Source organism: Haemaphysalis longicornis, unplaced genomic scaffold (assembly GCF_048455015.1).
Source record: "Haemaphysalis longicornis isolate Haplotype H1 unplaced genomic scaffold, Haemaphysalis longicornis Haplotype H1 scaffold_5, whole genome shotgun sequence".
In the NCBI taxonomy this organism is placed as follows: Eukaryota; Metazoa; Arthropoda; class Arachnida; order Ixodida; family Ixodidae; genus Haemaphysalis; species Haemaphysalis longicornis.
Genome location: NW_027526385.1, coordinates 76,156,974 through 76,178,189, shown reverse-complemented (window position 1 = coordinate 76,178,189; position 21,216 = coordinate 76,156,974). Strand labels below are relative to the sequence as shown.

The following is a 21,216-nucleotide window of genomic DNA, read 5'->3' as shown; positions in this document are numbered from 1 at the left end:
TTAGTTATCTATAATACTCATTTTTTAAGTGCAATGCACTTCTTAAGCGACCCTGAACCTGCGTCCACCGGCGATGTCCGCGCACGTGGAGATGGGCGCGCGCAGCCTGGCCGCTGACATGACACATACGCACGTGAGGGATTGGCCAGGAATCTCCTCGTCTTCCTTGGCAACGGGGGGAGATGGACGCGCGCTGCCTGGCCGCTGACATGGCACATACCCACGTGGGGGATTGGCCAAGAATCGGGCGTGAGAAGGGCTAATGCACCTGCCTAAAGGAGTACTGACACGAAATTTCAAAGCTGAGATCCGCTCTAGCAATCAAGTACAACGACAACACAAATAGGTGTCTGTGAATAAATGCATCTTTCTTTCTTTGTAGTTGTGTGTGTGTGTGTGATCTCTCTTTCGCGAACATTACCGAACCGCGCAAATTCAACTCGTGCATTCGCACTTTCACATTCTTCCCCTCGGGGAAATGCGGGGAATTTTACACTCATGTTAGTTATCTATAATACTCATTTTTCCTCCGATGCCAAATTTTCGGGAATGACTTAGTCTTGTACCATGATAGTCGGTCGACCAAGGGTTACGGAATTTTAAAGGCATACTTCCTGGTAGTTTTAAACAGGCGTAAGTGTTGGGACATTACTTTACTAGTTCAAAATGCACCATAGTGATCACTGCACATAAAAATTCACAATATAATTTTTCAAAAAGACATTCCGGGCCATCTCTACCAACGTGAAACCTGAAGTGGAGCGAAGTATGAAGTGTACAGGTGTATTGGCGCCTTGGCGTTTCTGCCCACGGTGATAAAATCGTTGGGGGATAGAAGTATACAGCGTTGCTGTAAAAGTCTCGTGTCTTTGAAGCCCGAAGCGTTCTAGCGCGAGGCGTTGAAAAACCAGTGTCCCGGTGTGTTCTTTTAGTGCGCGTTACGTTCTAGCGCGAGGCTTTGGAAAACGAGTGACCCGGGGTTTAGTACCGGGACAACAAAACACGACGACGACATGAGACGCCGACAGGCCGAGGCCCTGAGATGCTCCACCCCTAAAGGCCCCTCCTTCGTCGAATGGATTCATCAAGAAAGCGCTAAGAATCATATATAACTTATTCTCAGGCACGTCTGCAACGCTGAACTTCGCAACAGGTCCTAACCCCCAACACCGGAACAACGATAGGAACGCACTGTCTGAAAATAACGTTGTTAGGGATCCCTTAAGACTAAATTGCAACTGCTGCGCGGAACCGGCGACACACCACGTGACGGACAACACAAGCACAGATGTTATTTTTACAAAGCAAACAGAATGGGTATCGTTTTTTTTCTTTCCAAGAAAAATAAATGTTAAGCCACCTTTTAGCGAACAGGCCATCCTTGCAGGTTTTTAGGCTGCCTGCTTCGGGTAAAAAGCGGAGGGCATCTGGCGAGCTTGAAAATCGCCACGACCAATTTAAATCGCAACGAACAGTTGTTCCAACAGCGAACATTTAAATAAAGCGTTGCCGGATTCCCGGAGTGAAATCGCTCCAGTCGTCTGCGGTCAGTCGGAAAGCGAAACCCCCGCGGAGCAAACGACCAATATCGGGAGCAAACCGCGTCATCACACAATGGGCGATGACAGCGCGGACCCTTTTGTCAAGAGTGAGCTGAGCCTGCGAGCAGCGGCGGATACATCGGCGGCGAAGAGGGAGAAAGGGAAGAGCGGGAGCATCCTCTTCCATCCCGCGATGCCGAAAACGCCGGCGTGGCCTGCTTTTTTGCATCCGGCGCATCGGGCCACCGCGCAGGCGCCGTGGCGAGGCTCTTGGCCGGAGGAGGGAGGAGGAAGATGCTGCGGAGGGAAGAGCAGGCGGGAGCGGCGCTCTCTTCCTCCCTGGGATGCTCCGCTTGCATCCTCCTCCTCTCCATCCTCCTCATCCGTGCCGGGGCCGGCGGCTCCTTGCCTGGGCGGCGCACCTGATCGTGAAGTTTCATTAATAAGGGAGCGGCGTGGCGCGACCAAAGTGGCCGGCCGCAAGCAGCAAGCGAGTCGCCACTGAGCGCCAGATGCGAGGCGGAGGCCTCGTTCGCTCGCCCGGCAATACGGGGCCGCTTCGCCCGCCGGCGAGTCGCGGGAGAGGGGGGAACCCTGTCAACAGATGGTCGAGCCAATCTATTACGCCCCACCCCTTCTCTTTTCACACTGGCCTTTTCTTCGCCCAATAAAGGGACTCGGTGCTGGGGGTGTATGACGGTGTCCGACGCTGCTGTCCATCGCTTGTCGATGTTCATTCATTCATTCATTCATTCATTCATTCATTCATTCATTCATTCATTCATTCATTTATTCATTCGTTCGTTCGATCGTTCGTTCGTTCGTTCGTTCGTTCGTTCGTTTGTTCGTTCGTTCGTTTATTCATTAATTCACCTAAGCTTGAAATATATTACTGCTGAATGACTTAGAGAATGAATTCGAAGTGCACGGTGGTTGAAGCTCCCGTCCATCTTTTGCTTAAGTTCATTTATTCATTCATTTATTCCCTGATTACTCGTCGGTAATTAAATTTTATTACTGCTGCATGTATTTTGCTATTGAATGACTGAAAGACTGAATGGAAGAGGTACGGTGGCGGACGCTGCTGTCCGCCTCTTGTTAGGATTCATTCATTCATTCATTCATTCATTCATTCATTCATTCATTCATTCATTCATTCATTCATTCATTCGTCCGTTCGTTCGTTTCGTCACTAATTCAATGAGTACATTCATTTATTTTTGAATGAATGAATGAATGAATTAGATAGAGACAATAGGCCTTATTACGAGCATGGTAATGGGGGTGGGGTGAATCTTAACAAGTGGCGAACAGCAGTGTTCTTTCGTTGATTTGTTCATTCGTTGATTCACTTATTCAATAAATAAACACAGTTGTATGTAATGAATATGTGAATGAATGAATGAATGAATGAATGAATGAAAATTAGATGACAAACAATGCCACCCGCTCGCAGAAAAATCAATTGTTATTGATCTCTGCAGAAATGATTGTATAGGGAAACTCTTGAAATACCAACGAAAATGTTATTCCAAAATGCATGACAAAGGCAGAGGTTATTTGACAACAAGTTTTTACGACCATATTGTTCGGGGTGTAGTCCAATTGATTGCAACAGAGAAATTATGTATGTTTCTTTTGTAATTTGTTGTTTTGCTTACTTCTGAGTTAATTAGTCGAATGAAACTTGGAAGGGCTGCACTTTTGTTTTTGCAGACAAACATAGGGGTGCCTGTTTCATAATGGGCTTGTGACACTGCTGGAATGTCTTGTGAGCGGCGGCTTCATGTTACGTGCATTAAAATGGCCACTGTTAGTTTTCCATAACACCGGCTAAGATAAAATTCGCCGCGGTTATGTATTCGCAAGAAAAGTCAAACGTCACACATTCGTTTGAGGTCAACTTGGGTAAACAGAGTTAGAGCCGTTTTCTGTGACCGTACTCCTACAGTATTGGTTCATGTAATGACAGCAGACGGAAATTCCGAAAAATCTACAACTCCGCTGTGGACTAAGTAGTCATAACAAGCAAATAAAAACTCAGCACTATGACAAAATTGTCCTCCCGGTTAATTTCACTGTGATTTCTTCCCACCATATGCGCTTCAAATGGGAAGCTACACGGGCTCATTAATCAATTGAATGTTTATTTCATCCCATTTGTATCAGTAAGGTGACGAGTGTCACCTCATTAATGCAACTACTCTTCTGATTCTAACACTGCAGTTAGCGCAAGGTTCAAATCTAACGCTGCAACAGGTGGTAGCCCCCGCACGCCCCCTCGCTGGTTTTTCGTCCACATGGCTTTCTCTAGAAAGTGAACCATTCACACTAGAGACTATTCTAGGACACCGACCCCTAGAATCGACTTCGCAGAAGGCAACAAAAGCCCTTTTGCGTTTTTTGAAGGAAACAGGCTTAGCCAAAGGACTATAGTGCCCGAAAAGGGATGGAAGTGTGTGCGCGGCCCTTCTCTTTTCCCCTCTTTTTTGCTTGCTTTCTCTTTCATCCCCTGCACACCCCTTCCCTGGTGTCGAGTAGCAATCCGGGCTCTAAGCGTGGATAAACTCTCGGCCTTTCCGTTTGCTTTTCTCTCTCTCTCTCTCTCTCTCTCTCTCTCTCTCTCTCTCTCTCTCTCTCTCTGGCTTTTCCGCAAAGCGTGTTCTGCCGATGAAAGATGCGAAGAATTCCGACGAACATATCCCAACCGCTTCATCGTACAATCGTAAAAAGAAGAAATAGAGAAGTGAATGCTTTCGTAAGCCTCAGGGGAGGTAGCCCCATACGCAGCAGCGCATACTTGAAATATTATGATTTCTGCGCCGAAGATTAAAACAGTCAGTTGAAGTGGTGAATTTTTAGTGTCTTGCTGTATTTTTTGTCTACGGTGCAACTAGTTCCAACCGAGTCAAGCCTTGAGTTCATCTTTTGACGCCGGTTCTTTGGGAAGCCTTTAAACGGAGAAAATTAATAGGTCGTGGAGACGGCCTTCAAGTTTCTTGGGGCGTTCTTAGTGGACCGGCACAATGGCTTCTAAACTCGCAGGTCTTCTCAACAGCACTCTTCCTAAGAAGTTGTTTGGGAATCTAAATACTGCGGCTTCGCGTTGCATTCAATTAGTTCAAACCAGAAAAACCTGGGTGCATCAGCGCGAGCTGTTTATCATGTTATAAGCGTATTTTACTTCGTAGTCGTAGAGAACGTTTTTGAGGAGGAGAGAGAGAGAGAGAGAGAGAGAGAGAGAGAGAGAGAGAGAGAGAGAGAGAGAGAGAGAGAGAGAGAGAGAGAGAGAGAGGGAGGGAGGGAGGGAGGGAGAGAGAGGAGAGGAGGGAGGGAGGGAGGGAGAGTAAGAGAGAGAGAGAGAGAGGAGAGAGAGAGAGAGAGAGAGAGAGAGAGAGAGAGAGAGAGAGAACAAACTTTATTCAGGGAGGTAGATGTGGCTGTTTAGCTCCTTAGTCCAGGAGCCCAAGTAACGTCTGTGTGGAGCATTTTGCTTAAACAAACAATAAAGCTTCCTTAGTTTGCACAAAATACGTATGTTTGGAGTTCTTTCACAAATAAGGCAATAATAAACAGCTGTCTCACAAGGGCATCAGGAAATTTTTGTTGCCCCTGGTGCGTTTCGGCCATGGTGGCCTTCGCCAACCGAAATTGCTTCTTTGCTTTACTATGGTTAATTATGGTTCCCTATATTAATCGTGAAACTATTAACGACGTTGAATTTATTCTCCACCCTCAGTCAACAGTACAATGCCCAAAAAGGCAACATTGTTTTACCAATTTGCAGTTTTTTGTCGCCATCTTTTGTCCTTGCTTTTATATATGAACATTGTCGAACCGCACTACTACATGAATGAAAGGGTCAACAGCATGTGCTGTTAAGAAATAACATCGCGTTAATAGATGCAACTTTTCCTGCGTTTTTCGTCCAGCCACCTTCTAACCCCGTGGTTCTTAACCTGGGATGCTCCATGGTCCTCCCGGGAACCGGTGAAAGTGTTGGCGTACGCCAAGAAAGCGGTTTTGACGTTGACGCGCGGCTTTAGTCAAATATCTATTCTTGCTTTCTCCAAAATTCTGTAGTATGAGGCACCTGCTCCGTGCATTCTAGTTCATCTCAGCTTAAAGGGGCCCTAAATAGGCTTCCGAAGGTCGCCATTTCAATCGCGCAATCGCTAGAGTACCCCTTCACGACAACGTGTACCAAATATTACACCTCTGCGTAAAGCAGAGGCCGCACAAACACGAAAAAAAGATTTCACTTTCTCTCCTGGCTCACCAACCATACCTTGCCGCTACACTTGCGCGCTCTGACGTAGTTCTTTCCGGCTCTGACGCGCCTGTATGACGCACGAGACACTGCTCAGTGCGGCTCCGCGAACGCGAACCACAGCGACAGCGCTCACCGTGCAACCGGAATCTGGTGGGCGGAGCATGCGCGTCGAGTGCTAAAAAAAAAAAAAAAAAAGCGCGCACAAGGCTTGGCGCAGCCAATGACTGCACGTACATCAAGGAGGGTGATGGATTGCCCTGTTTCTCTCGGTGGTCTTGCGCCGGGTCGATGACGTCGCGGCTTCCACAGTGCTTCGGAGGAGCTACTAGAGGAGGAGAGCCCCAGGCCTTATCGGTGGCCCCTTTTGATGAGCGATAACTCGGCTAATACTTAACGCATTTAAACAATTTTTGCGGCATGACGTTCCTTGGATAGTACTCCAGTGACTGCGCACGCAAAATCGTAACATTTGGCAGCCTATTTAGGGCCCCTTTAAATGCGATGTTGAAAACCCCGCCCTGGGCAAAAAAAAAAAAAAAAAATGGCGCAGCTGGCACCGGTGGTGCAAGGCCGGAGAAACAGCAGAGATGACGGTCACCTCAATTCGTCGGATACCCGGCTGTTGCACCTCGCATAGACTTCCAAACTTGCCGCTGAAAGTTCTCCATGACTGGCCGCAGGCCCGGATCGTTTCATCCACAGGCTTTCACATCTCGCCCGCAGTGGACCGCGTTAGGACGCGCTAGAACCCGCTACAACTGGCTTCAAGAACTCGAAGTATGCAGCGCGAACTCGGCGTCTGTGCTCCCCACTTCAGGCGTGAACGCACGAAAACTCAGGAGGAGAACAGCATGTGAGAGATCACACCACGTACACTGGGAAGAGTGTTCTCAAAGGTAGAGCTGGCGGACGACGACAAGCGCTCCTCACGAGACGCACGCTCACGTGCGCTCGTTATCTTTTCTTGGTGATTTTTCTGGTAACAATAAACGGCTGAACTAGAATTAAACAAGCTCTGCTGCTAAAAAAGATAGAGAAGGGCTTACATGTTTTTCTGCAAAGCCAACTTTCCCTACATTGAAAAAAAAATCCGGGGCCATCTCCACTAACGTGCAGCCTGGGAAAGGGCGAAGCGTGCAGTGTATAAGTGTATTCTTGGCGCCTTGGCGTTTTTGCCAACGGGTATGCAACCGTTGGAGGGTACAGGTATGCAGCTTTGCTGTAAGAAATGTTTTGTCTTTGAAGCACGAAGCTCTCTCGCGCGAGGCGTAAACGAGCGCCCCGGTGTTTGTTTAGTGCGCGATACGACTCGCTCCAGCGCGAGGCGTAAGCTCTCTATAGGGAGGCAAAAACGAGTGTCCCGGTGCTTTTTTAATACGCGTTACGAAGTGCTCCAGCGCGAGGCGTAAACGAGTTTCCCGGTGTTCTAGTACCGTGACTATGTGAGACAAACGACGAATACGACGACGACGATTACGACGACAGGAGACACCAACAGCCCCAGCCGCTAAGGGGCATCGCCCCTAAGAAAATCAATGTTTCGGTGAGGTGTGGCGTCTTCTATTCTGCAATAAATGCTTTGAGAATCTCTTCAATACATTCGCAAAACGTTTGATAACTACTTTTCTAATATGAGCCGCCGCTTTTCTTTTCTTTCGCGCAGCCGGCAAATCGGATATGCACTGCGTGTTGATCGACTACTTTCCAAAGGAGGAATACAGTCCCGATCCCAACGACTCCACGATGGCAATACCTTGTGAGTATGCCACCGTGCTTCGCGATTCGAGGAGCACCTTACTATACTTTTACTCGTTCATTTTTACCACACTGGAGGTCATGGGAGTCCCAAGAAAGAGTGGTCTGTTCATACATCATTGTAAGGAACCCGTTGAAAACAGAAAAATATAAAGAAGGAAAAGAGAACATCAAGTGATAACAAAGCAACGAACAATCAAAGTAAACAAAAGAGAACAGACATGTCAGTGCTTATTTAAAATAATACTAATGAGAAAGGAACAAGGACGCAAACGAGCGAGTCGATTTCACGCAACTCTCCGACATGAAAGATGAAGTTTTACACAATAACAGCGAACCAGGCGTAAACGAGGCCCATCACAAGTTGTTGACGGAATTACAAATTATTCAACGGGCTGTCTAATGAACTGGCGACTATTATTTGTTAAGAATGTTTCGGCCAGGAAGGCACACCATTAACTTAAAGTACGGGGAAGAAAGGAAATTTAAAGTTGGTAGGGCGTGCGAAAATCGGGGTAAATTTAAGAAGGTGATAGTTTCTGGTTGGTCTAGACGTAGGGCGAAAGTTACAGAAAAGGCACAGAGTCAAATGTACGCACATTGAACACGCGCAATGAGCACAGCTTGCTTTTATAGGTCCAGTCGGCAGTTATAAGTAACGAGGAGCTATATATTGTAGGAATATGGAATAGACATTGCTATCAGTTCAGAATAAAATCCATTCGTTTACATAAGAGGCAAGACTATTGTGAGTCGTCATGGAAATCCACATGTTAGTTGAGGTTTAAGACGAAATAATGCGTTTTTTATTACACGTTTTAAAATGGGGCTTAAAATACCAAAACTGATAATGTTGCCTAAACATATAAATGTTCTGCCAAAAGCAGTCACTATTTGATGCACAGCGACAACCTAAATTGGAGACATCCAGATGCATTTCTTCACTTGCGAAGCGTCGCTTCCTCCCCTCATAAGCGCCCAGTTTGATACAAAGTTAGGGAGACTGGGCTTCTAATAAAAAAATAAACAATTTGATAAAAATAAAGCTAGGGCGTCGGAGAAGCCAAGAAGCGTGCTCGTTAACACATTTTCCTGAATACCTAGTGGCGTGTATTATGCATTCGAAAAAAAAGACGAAAGGCTGCAAAACGTCGTAGAAAGCGCCGCTACCTTAGCAAGTCAAGAGGTATGCGGTTGAAACCATATATGGTCTTGTTTATGTTCCTGGACAAGAATGAAGGCGAGGCAGGGACGTGACAGAGAGAGAGAGAGAGAGAGAGAGAGAGAGAGAGAGAGAGAGAGAGAGAGAGAGAGAGAGAGAGAGAGAGAGAGAGAGAGAGAGAGAGAGAGAAACTTTGAAAACTTTGAAAACCAGATGTCATTTGATGCGCCTAAAATTTTCAATCACAAAGCTCTGTCCAGTTCTGTGCTCCGAAGAAACTCCAAGAGAGCTTTGATTGCACGTGTAGCCTGACTGGGACGCGACCAAGGACCCAAAACAGCCCTCAGCTCAAGTCCCGAACCAAGCTGCCTGCACAAAGATAATATGAGTTTCTGTCTTTGCATGGTCTACTTTGGGCACACGCATATAATACGTAAAGTCATAGGTTCCAAACGTCTGCATCGCAATGACCAGTTAGACATCAATGAAGTTAACAGCCCATGAAGACATAATGCCAAATTGGTTCATTACAAAGACCGCTTTGTCCCAAATCCAAGAATACAAATATTATCGCAAACTTCAGTAAATAATTTCGATATTAAGGGAAACAGACGGAGCAGCGGTGACTCATCAGCCACTCTCGTCCCCAGACCTTATGAAGTCACAGGGATTTCCTTGTGCGATTGGCGGCTGGTGACCAGAGCCGCAGCCAAGAAACATGATTGTGCTATTGTGTAGCTGCCTCTAGCTTCGTTTCACTGTGCCAGTTTAATGCTAACTCGGGCATAACGCACTAATAACCCTGTTTTAAAAGTTTCTCCTATCACGTCACTAGTGACATTGCGTAGCATAAAATTCCGAGGTTTATCGATACTTCTCACCCTTTTTTGGTGAAAACAGCATTCGAAGGCGGAATGACGTTTAGGAGTATAGTGAGCTTGCTATCGTATGTCAATCATAACCGAAAAAAACCTACCCCTGCAATAAAGAGGAGGACAGTACTACTTCTGGTTCCCAGTCCTGTTATCTGAGCTGGTAAATTAACAAGGGATTGGGCATTTCAAATTTCCCGCGCGTGTGTGGCGTGCGCAGACGCAGTGAAGCGCGCCTCGGCCTTCATCCTGATCAGCGCCCTGGTGCTGGTGGTGGGGGAGCTGCTCTGCTTCCTAGGCCACCTGTTTCGGCGCGGAAGGGTGCTCACCTTCGCCGGAGGCATCGCCTTCATACTCTCCGGTAACGCTCCTACTGTCTGTATGCCCATAGCGGTTGTGTACAGGCCTCCTCAATTTATCCGTCCAGAATAGTTCTCGGCAGTTGGGGGCAGTCCAGGACCGAGAACTGCCCCAGAACAGCTCGGTATTACTTTCCCCCATGCTACTTCCATTGCGAGAGCAGTCCTGCAGTCCTGGGCAGTTTGGGGGCAGCCCCAGAACAGCTCGGTATTACTTTCCCCCATGGCACTTTCATTGCGAAAGCAGCCTTGCAGTCCTGGGCAGTTTGGGGGCAATTCTGGACTGCCCCCAAACTGCCCAGGATTGCAGGACGGTTCTCGCAATAAAAGTACCATGAGGGAAAGTAATACCGAACTGTTCAAAGGCAGTTCTCGGCAGTAGAAATGATAAAATCGAAGATACCTTCCCGATAAGACCGGCACGCATGAACAAGTTCATTGAGCAACTGTAGAATTGAGAAACTGCAGAAGTCGTGCAAACAAAATAGCTCCTTGGCTGGCCCAGTTTAAGAATGGGAACAACCTAAACTTCCTGGGTGAATTTTGCTACACTACTGCCCTGTGATGGTACTAACAAGCTTCTTTTTGTCCTTATTGTCACGTGAGACAGTAAAAATGTACTTGCGGTAATATAATCCCTGTTGGGCCCTAAAAGAGCTTTAGTGGCTCGCATTGCACACGTGCGTACGTAAAAGCGAGCGTTCTACAAGTGCTTTGAATGGCAAAGCAAGCGGACGAAATCGCGCGCTGCCTCTTCATGCTCAATATCTGATAGAAGAGCACGTATGGCAGCTTGTGTATTGCAGGATGCTTCGAACGTTTTTGCAGAAGCCAAGGCAAGAAGATGTTTATACTGTATCACGAGCTCTTAAATCTGTAATTTAACATGTATGGCGTCAACTCCTAAACTACGTATAATTAGGAATCCCTCTTGCTAAGTCGTCAGCCGTTTGTAGTGTATGCTGCCGACGTTTAGCCTGGCGTTTAGAACCGAGCTCCACTTTGTGTTTCGAGACCCTCACGCGCAACGTGCTCTCCCGCTTCTACGCACAGGGCTCATGATCCTGGTGGGCATGGTGATCTACATCTCGACGTTCAAAGCCGAGGTCGGCTCCAAACTGCGGCCAAAGTCTTCCTTCCAGGAGCCCCTGTTCACCTACAGCTACGGCTACTCGTTCCTGCTGGCCGTCACGGGACTCATGTCCTGCGAGCTGGCCGGCACCTTCTCCATCTTCCTCTGCATCCAGCGCTACCAGCAGCAGCTCAAGAAAAAGCTGGACCGGCTCAAGCCCGTGGACCACCTGCCCGGCTGCCGCCGGTACCAGCAGCCTCTGCAGCGACACTCCTCCGTGGGGCCCAGCCAGAGGCTGCTCCCGTCGGGCCACTCGTCGTCGTCTTCCCCGCCGGGCCTGCACCACCACGCCCGGAGCTCCTCCGCGCGCCGGCACCACCAACACGCGGTGTCCGAGCCCGGGTCGCTAGCCTTCGAGCCGCCTTCACCTCCGCCGAGGCTCCACCACCACGGCAGGCCTCGCCTGCCGGCGTCCGAGTCGATGAGGGACCTGTCGTATTACAACTTCCCGCCCTTCTCGAGGGACACCACCTGCAACACGGTCTCCACCACGGCCGACAACCTGACGCGGGAGTACTCGCGCGAGTTCTCCTTCGAGACGCTGCGCAGGACCACGCCCGTTTGAGAGAGCCTCCGCAGGATCGGCTTTAGGTCTCCGAGTCGTTGGGGTCGGGCTGTCGGCAACCCGCTCTGTCGTGCATTGCAAATAAGGACCTTCGCGTCTCTAGGAATGCAAACCCCGAGTGTTGGGACAGGCCGCGAGGAAGAGGTGTTCCGGTTCGTGGAGGAGGGCCCTCGACGGCGCTTCGACTCGCGGCCAAAATCCTCGAAGCTCAGATACGTCAGTTGCAGTCACCTAGAACACGGCCTACGGTTCATCTTTTGTGTTGTACGAGCGGAATGAAGAACTGCGGTTTTTTCACATCTAGTTGGGAGGCACTAGGAGGTTGGCATTCAAATTGCAAAACATGAAGACAAATTTCAAACGGTCAGTAGTTCTACGTCTGCACTGGCGGGTTCTGTTTAAGCCTGTGCAGAGTTCCCGGTATCGGGCAGGCTGGTTAGGCGAAGCTCAAGATATCTTTTCAGCGCCGTTTATGATAGCTAAGATGGTCTAGATGGTTTAATACTGTTCGTTTCTAACGTTTTGTTTAGAACATCCGCTACCATCTAGCCATGCATTGAAAATTGCCGCTTCGCGCGCAACTTTTGCAACCAGATGGTACGCTTGCTCTTAGTATTTTTGCCACTCAAATTGAGTATTTGTGAGGTGAAAAGTTTGTTAAGTTTTATTAACAGTCACTAAACCAGCTCGTGCAGAACGCCGGTGCTTAACAGAAATTGAAGCTGTTCCTCAGCAATATCTTTTTTGTTCAGTCAATTTTCTGTGCAAAGAAGTGATCTCAGTGCACATGTAGGCTTAGTTTTGTAGTTTGTCTAGTGGCTTCAAGGTTTATTCTGTGGTTTCACGGTTTGTCTAGAGGCTTCAAGGGTGCAGCTTCATTGGCCTATTTCTGAGTCTCACTGTCTCATACTACACAAATGGAACACAGGCGCACCAGTGACCGCTTGCTTGCCGAGCTGCGAGCGCAGGGAACAAACTTCGGCCAGTATGGCGTGTTCTAGGTGACTGTATATCGTGAGTGATCATTTGAGATACTCGACTACGTGCTGAAGCTCACGCATCGGCGGTAGCTGTCTGTACATAGATGCATCTCGCGCTGAACGAAGGCTGCGCTAGTGATAGATCTGTGCGAATACATAAAGGTAAGGAATGAATAGCGCTGCGTCGCCTACTCCAGCGCAGACGGGTGGCCGGTGGGCTTTTGTTTTCCAGCCTGCCGTCTGTTTGAAAGCTATCGATTGTCCCAAGCTAGGATTCCTTCCTCTGCCGCACTCTCCAAGCTGCCGTTATATAAAAAAGAACCGTTCAGCGATAACATCACCCCTCACTTGCGTTAATAGCAGCGTTGTCATTTTTTGCATTTGGAAGGAGCAGTCGAAGTTTCGCGCCGCACATTTTTTCTGTTCCCCGGTGTCTATAGATACCCCTTCCTTCACCTTCAGTCATCCTATTACACTCAATTTGTTGTCTTGAAAACTGCCAGACGCGTGTGGTGGCTTCCTACGGCCAATGTTTTTGACCTTTGTCATTGCCGATTGGATGTCAACAATTTGCTTGTGAGACCAGGACGACACGGAGGCAACGCGTGCTGAAAAACAAACGTGTTCGACCAGCTGGAATTGTCAATGATTTTAGCAAGAACGCCCTCGTGCTAGCCTCAGTTGAGTACTTATCTCAACTTTACTAACATGTACAGGTGAGCGGGGAGTGGTCATCTCCGGTCGGGCTATCCCTTCGCGAGGGCGATCGTTGATGGCGTTGGCTGCAGGACGTCTTCATACTATGTTAGTGATAATCCCTAGCGTGTCCCTTGTCTGCGAAGAGTATCCCGCTTCACAAACTTTTTTCTCGCGTGTATTTGAGGTTAGCGATCGCGTAGGCTTTTCAACTGCCCCTACAGAACGGGCGGAAGGCCAAGGCAGCACCACTCGTGCGTCTGGCGCGACCTGCCGGCGGCTCAACAAGGCTTAGCAACGTGGTTTCTCCGGCGCCCCAAAGTGGTGGACTGACGCCACTGCAGGCGTCGTCGTCGTCGTCGCAATGTTTGTACGTGACTTTCAAAGAGACTCCTTTCACAAGCATCATCGAATTGTTCAAGCGGAGACTTTTTAACGCAAGGCGGTGTGTTTCAGACCGCGGCACAAACGCGGCTCGGTTCAAAGTGGCGCCCTCTCTGAGCACGGCGCCGCAGCGCGGTCAATCCGGCGAGGCGGAAGTGACGCAGCCGGTGGCCGCCGGTTTCCGGCGGCTTCACTCCCCCGTGCGGCTCACGAGCATATCACCGCGAAGCACGGCGCTTCGTTCAGGAGCCGCACTTCGTCGCTTGAGCCTCGTTCGGTGCCCTACGGACCTCCACGTGTGTTAGTGAGTGTGTTTTTTTCCTCGACCTGTGCTTTTTGAATGTGCGAGTGACACCGACGCGGCAGCGGTCAGCACCGGCGTATTTCATCTACGTAGCTTCGTCGTCACTCGCCCCGCCCCCTCCTCTTCACAGGTTTCTCGTTTGTGCCACGCCCAACTGTCATTTTTTTTGTCACGTGTCTCGCCAGAGCTGGCGAGTTTGTTTTGTCACCCTTATTCACTTCCTGTTAACACCCCTTAACCTTTTGTCTCCGCACGAGTGCCATGATACACAACACCGCGGCTGCGCCCCGACCGGAAGCATCCTATGGGGCGGGGCTCGCCCGCTTCCGGTGCACGCAACTGTCGACGACCAATCAGGCATCGTTTGTTGCCGGCGCCACAATGCGTCGACAGGACATTTACCCGATGACACGCGATGGCTCAAAACATGACCAGGGTTATATATCCTCGAGAATCTTCGGGAAAGAGGTTTTAGCTTACTACCAGAGCGTTCACTTTTTCGCTTGTGTAACCATTCATACCGTTATATATGATAGTTGGAAAGAGACACACTTGTTTGTTGTACTAGTCAAACTAGCAATGTTCTTTTCACCTCGTTGGCTGAGTTCCTCGCGCAGGGTGCTGGCTATGTGTGCGACAGTGTTCGCCTGTACTGCGCGCGCTCGACTCCGGCGAAAAGCGCTACAGACGATGTAACTTTCATCATGGCCTACTTAAAAAAAAACCAACGTCACGAAGTACGCTAGCGTCGGTAACGACTGACGACAACGTAGCGGAAACTGCAAAACTGCAGGCGTTCTGTCGGCGAGTGGATTCAGCTTTCCCGAGTCGGTTAAACACACGTAAAGCAGGTTATGCTGCGTTTCTCTAGCGAATGCACCACCGCTGCACATGCGAGGTTTGTAGAGTTGTTATTAATGAGCGGAAAAAAGTAAACCTAGTAATGGAAGCAGACTACTTTCTCCTACGCATTGAAAACAACTCTGCAAACATGTGACTATCCTAAACAAAGCACGGAATTGCGCAAAACATTATGCATCGCTTAATATACAGTCTTCTAACTGAGTAAAAATGAAAAATAAGGGGTTACCTAATATTTTGCTGACATACAAATAGTTTGCAACTGTATGCGTTACGCCACCCACTGTAAAACTCTCTAAAACACTTTAATAAACGCACAAACAAAAAACATTTTAAATATTAGATGCTACCGTTGTTAACAACCACTGAGTCTGTTAACAACCACTGTTAGCGTTAGCACAGTTGTGACACGCGCATTCTAATGAGGTATACCCCAACGTCAGGAACGTGGTATACTGTAATCCGCAGCCTTTGGTGCGACAGCACTAACTGAAAGTACAAAGTGGAGACAACACCGCTTGTGTAAGTGTTTCCTCCTCTTTGTTTCGACAGTTCCCGTGGCTGCATCATCAAGAATGTGTACCTACTGGCCCATTTTTTTTTTACAATTTATCACTTAAAGGTTTCCCCAACATCCTGTGGCGCTTTCCAGCGGAGTCGGTGCGCTTGCGGGAAGGTAAGGTCGATGGCACCTGCCTTTATTTACCGTGCTCTCGGCGAACACAAGCTACCCCGGTTGTACTGGCACCTAGAGTTATGTGACCTATACACACCAATCTTACTACACACACGCGCGCGCTCGCGATCTCAAGGAAATTCGCCGCAGGCTGCGGCTGCGTGTCAAGCGCCTCTGCTGATATGGACGAGTCCAGCCGAGGTGGGAATGAAAAGAGTTCAAGAATCACGGCGAACACATCAGTTATCCCTACTCTAGCTATTAACAACTAATGGTAAAGCAAAAAAAGGATATATTGCACTTGTGCAAGTGAAGCTATATCCGCGCCTGTTTTTTACCCTGTTCTCACCGAGGTTTTCACCAGAAACCAACCAGAATTTCCTGATTCATTCATCCTTAATTGTTCACAGCTAACTCGTCTGAATCAGAATACAGCCATTTTATTTGGGATACCATATAAATATGAGCATCATCATTATGTGCAGCTTGCTTTTATTCCTGTCTTCAGCACAGGTGAATTATATCCCTTAAGGATTACTCATTCAAAATAAATAATATACCAAAAACGTTTTCAATGGTATATTGTGCCACCACACAGGCCCAAAGTACCATAAAGGAGGTTCCATTTAACCTACCTTTGAACACACTATAGTTCATTGTGTTGATCTCATCCGGGGTCTCGCTGCGTCCGTGAACACTCCGTACTCGTCTGCGGAAAACTTTGCATGAAACAGCCTGGACGAATGAGACTAAATCATGTCATGAGAACGGAAACAATACTCAGGAAAGAGTTAGATTTAGTTAACTTCAAACGAACAAAAACATCACAGCTCAAATACGAGGATTTAAGTAGGGACATTTATGCCATTTATGTTTCTTTGTGATGCGGCAAGCAGGCAGAACAATCAGCGACCAGTCTTCTAATTGAGATAGAAGTTTAAAATAAGTCACCCCGTCTTGGGTTAAGTCAGAGGAAACCACGCGTCGCTGGCTCGTCCAATCAGAGAGGCTATAGTGACGGAAAGCCGCTGATCTGGTGGCCGTCGGCACACAGCACATAGAACCTCGTCGAAGGGGAGAATGGACAAAAATGCGTTGTTCGCGACACCCCGCTGTACATACCTAGCTGGCGGAGAGACGTTATTTCTGCTTGACAGTACCTGGTCATTTCACCCAACACTACGACACGTGGGCTGTACGTGTACAAAAGAAAAAAAAAAGGTTGGAGGATTTTTTGCGGCCCTGTTTGGTGCGTCACGTGTCAGGGTGCACATTGAACCGAACCTTAATAACAAGAGTCAGGTCGTTTGGCGTGACTCGGTGATTAGCGTGTTTTATTTCAAGTAGTTAAAGCGGTACAGCGGCGCTTATCGTAACCGGCAACGACAATTCTTGTTCAGGTATTTTCAACGTCGACACCTGCACTTCAGGCGTTAACTGTGCGGGTAAAATGTGTCAGAAAGAATAGATACCTTAAGGGTATTTGTTGAAGGGTGAAACACATTTGCGGAAAACGTCGCGTTTCCTTGCGCGTTTTTTTTTTCCTTTTTAACACGGAAGTGTTTTATTCCCGGATACACAAAGATTTCACTGACGTCATATCCGTAACGGAAGTGACGCCAGTACAACGAAGCAAGTGGCCTGTAAAGGGTGCACCCCTGCACAGCGGGTCTTCTTGCGGGGAAGCAATCTTTAGTACTAAAGAGTACGTTATACGTTAAAAACCAGTTTTTTACTCTACCGAACCGGTTCGGCATCCTTCATGCTGGTTTTTGACGAGCGCCGGACCGGTTTCTGCAGAGAGAAATGCATGCGGAAACGGGTCGCTCTCCGTACGTGTGTTTCTCCCTTAGGCATGGCTCGTATAAAATGCAATCGTTATAAGTGTTCCAGGTGATATTGACTCAGACTGTACATACGTACGCGGGGAACATAAGACGAAACGTCGCCGAAATCTTCCGTTGCTCCAGAGTGAGCATGCGCTGTTTTGCTGCGCAGTACGTGCGAATCGCACTTGCTTTCGGCTACGCGAATTCTGAGCCAATGAACAAGGCAACTGTGAACAAAATGAGCGTGAACAAATGAACAAGCTCGATTGCGCGGACTCTGTGCCATTGCTAGCCCCTATGAACAGCCTACCTCTCGCATCGGTCATGGATGGCGTGAGCAGTAGCGTCGATTTGTTGTCACAAAATCAGTAAGCTAAATTTGTTTCCAGGGAGACGCCCAAGCTAAAAATGCCACGATTTTCAAGCTGCACGAGCTTCTTTTTGCCGTGACCGTGCTCTACAAACTAGCTAATGACGCACACGCCGTTTCACCGACTCCTTACAGGCTGCGAAGTTCGTCAAAGCGTTGGCAACGCGCGGAAAAAAAAGTAGTCCGGTGGCAAAACGTGTGTCGTCTGCACATGTTACCCAAATCAACTGCGCCGAAAATGGTGGAATACCTTTTAAAGACATTCCAGTAAGTGAATTTGTTGTCTTCAGAATTAGACAGCTTTGACGAAGGAAATCCCATGTAGTCAACAACAGGCTGCGGTTGCAACTGTCGTTCTATTTCCTATTTGTTCCGGTGTTGTGAACAGACGATCAAGGTTGCATCCACCGCGGATGGACACACCTTACGGGCACGTCCGGTGCTCTTATTGGACGTTCTCTGTGTACCCGATCACACGATTGGGTCATACAAATTCTAGGACGCGCTGTATGGAGTTGGTAAAACGGGGTAGAAAGCTCCGGTGGGTGCGAGTCGTGGGACTACGGTTTGCTATTTTAGAACTTTAAAAGTTATTGAACGCTGTGCATGTGTTATTCGGTCGGGTCTTATTGCGCGGTTCTTCGTATGCAACTTCCGCTTGCGAGGGTTCGCGATTGTGTATGCGCCACAACCTCTTTCTTTTTTTGTATTGCTGCAGAGGGGAAATTGATCGGTTTTGTCAAGCACGCAATTCCCGCAGCGTTAGGCGATCACTCAGCGACCAGCGAGTCATGCAATGCAATTAAGGCGGGCGGATTTTACAGAAAGTTTGCTAGCACTACAACGCGGATCAAAATATATCTCCACCGCGCCCTCTGGCGGCAGGCGGCGGCGTCCGAGAGGAACCGAAGGCTGCACTTGCACTACATTTCTCTCGTTTAGAAAAAAAAAAAACAGTAATAACTGGCTTTCGTTCCCTAAAACAGCAAACGAAGGAGACGCAGCTGAAATTTGATTTGTTTCGAAGCTCCATCTCAGAGACTTATTCTGGTATGCACAGATACTTAGGCTCTGGTATTCAGTGCTTTCTTAGTTTTACAATACCTTAAATTTAGGAAATTACTTTAAGGGGCGAAGCACCTTAGGACCTCGCTTTGTCCGGGGCTTGGCATCCGTATTCACAGTGTTGCGCATGCGCGAGGAGCATTGGATTGGATTGGGTTGGATTTGGATTGGATTGGATTGAAATGGGTTGGATTAAATTTAATTGTATCGGATTGGATTGGGTTGGAATTGTATATACTGTACACACGCATTGTCGCTCATTTACATGCGCGAGTGGGCAATGTCACGGGTGATTTACAGTAAGAACGATCCCCAGTGCGTCGCCTACTTGTCATGATTCACTTCGTGGAGATGCGTGAATTTTTAGGATTTTCTCGACTTGGAAAATCGGTCCTCTTTCACTGAGCGTCGCACACGTACAAAGTTTGAGTGGGCAACTCGAATATTCCCGAGGGCCAACTGGTAGAGTTAACGTAAGGCACACAATCTTTATCATCTTTTGGGCTGTTGGCAAGGCGTTTTGCTTCTGCTGACATGACGGTGCAGCTTCGGTTCCTGTCGGCCGGCCGGCCGCTCGGCCGCCATGGTCTGCGCAGCCCCGGGGTTCAAGTTGTGCCAAACAAGCGGCGCGATTTAGACGTTTACACAGAGCAAGGTTTAAACATGTTTGTTGTTCATGGGGTCTGGATGAACGCCCTTCTTTCACCGACTGACTGATGTATTGTTTTCTTTATAAAGAAAGAAAAATCAAGTACAAAATCTCTGGCCCCCGTGTCGTCTCTCAATTTGGGTTGCGTTGGTGAGTTGGTGGTGCGAAGTGGATTCTCGCCTCCAGTCCTCTGCACCTGAGAAAGGGTAAGAAACTTTAAGAAAAGGCTGGTGGCGAGTACAGGAATGCTGTTTGAACAGAAAAGCTAGTTCATCACATGAGATGTCTGCCTGCCTACAAAAACAGCAAGAAAACTTCCTCGTGACATAATCGTTATCACCGTCATCATCAACAACAGTAGCCCCATCATCACAAGGCTAAAGAGTTGCGCTGCTGTGCACGAGGTCGCGGGTTCGATTCCCGGCCGCGGCGGCCAATTTTCTGATGGAGACGAAAAGCAAAAACACCCGTGTGTACGAGATTTCGACGCACGTTAACGATCCCCAGGTGGTCAAAGTTAATCCGGAGCCCTCCACTACGAAGCGTTCCATCGCCTGCGTTGCCGCGGCACGTAAAACCCTACAATCAATCCATCATCATAACCTGCTCCATTTCACTAATGGCCCATAAACTTGTTCCTTACGATGGACAGTTCCTGTTAAGTGGGCTGGGCAATAGAATAGAATTCCATGTCTTCGCCTCTCTTTTGGCGCGGGAGATTTAAAATTTCTTGACATAAATTTAGTTTCGATTGTGTCAACTTTTTGTTTTACCAGTTTGCGCTCGCAATTGGTGGTATTCATTGAAAAGTTTAGCTGTCAATTTTTTCGCTTGGCAACAGTGAAATGGCCATGGACATGGCCGAAGCGCCTCGGAGATGGCGCGGCTTTGTGCCACTGCGGCCGCACGCCGAAGAAAAAAAAATAACACCGACGTGCGTCCTCTGCTCCGTTTCAACCCGATTCTCAACGGTAGTTTCAAAAGAGTTGCTGTTAACCGCACTCACATTGGATTTGGGGCATTACATCGCGGAGCTTGGAATGCCCAACCCATATCAGGCGCTTAGCACGGACAAGTACCGCCATCCCGCGGAGCTCGACGTAACCAGTGACGGTGCACTCTCATGGTTGCCTGCATACGTGCCTCGCTATTGAATACAGGCTATACTGTTGTAATACGGGTCGGGCTGGTTTTTTGTATAATTTTATCGCAATTTATTCCGGCCTACTACAGCACTAGCTGACTAAGTTCGGCTGTCGCGAAAGGCTAGGAACACAGTGAGGGCGCAGAAACGCTCTTGCTTGGCAAGCCATGCGCCAATAATTTGAGTTTAAAGGGACCCTCAAACACTGTCGATGAGCGCTTTCACTCTTTCCTTCGCGTCTGGAAGCACTGCGAAAGCTATAGTTATCGCCAGCGCAGAGCGGCACTGCTTGATTTGCTTGTCGCAGCAGATACGTCTTACGTTTCTGCTTTGCTTTTGTGGCTTTATTTTTAAAGTTGCTATCGAAAAGCGTTCATTGCTGCAACTGATGGAAAACCGGCCAACAGCCGCGAAATGGCCTTAGTGACTTAATTCGGGCCGTCTAAGAACATGAAGACCAGAAAAATTCCCCCTCATTTCCCCGAAGGGGAGTATGAGGAAGTGCGAAGCACGGGGTGATGCTATGAGGGGGAGTTTGTTGAAGTTTGGTGGCATTTTGCCCGTTAGTTACATTAACACCCTCTCGTGATCACGTTCGG

General features: G+C 48.2%; 1 protein-coding gene across 1 annotated transcript in view; it reads left to right on the top strand.

Annotated features, from left to right (window-relative positions):
• Stg1 (stargazin-like protein) overlaps window positions 1-19,630 on the top strand; it is an 82,411-nt gene extending 62,781 nt beyond the window's left edge. The window contains exons 2-4 of the mRNA XM_077670727.1: window positions 7,478-7,570; window positions 9,824-9,964; window positions 11,016-19,630. Of these exons, the coding sequence (XP_077526853.1) occupies window positions 7,478-7,570; window positions 9,824-9,964; window positions 11,016-11,659 (878 nt within the window). The 3' untranslated portion in view covers window positions 11,660-19,630. The remainder of the gene's footprint in view (window positions 1-7,477; window positions 7,571-9,823; window positions 9,965-11,015) is intronic.
• Window positions 19,631-21,216: the final 1,586 nt, after the last annotated feature.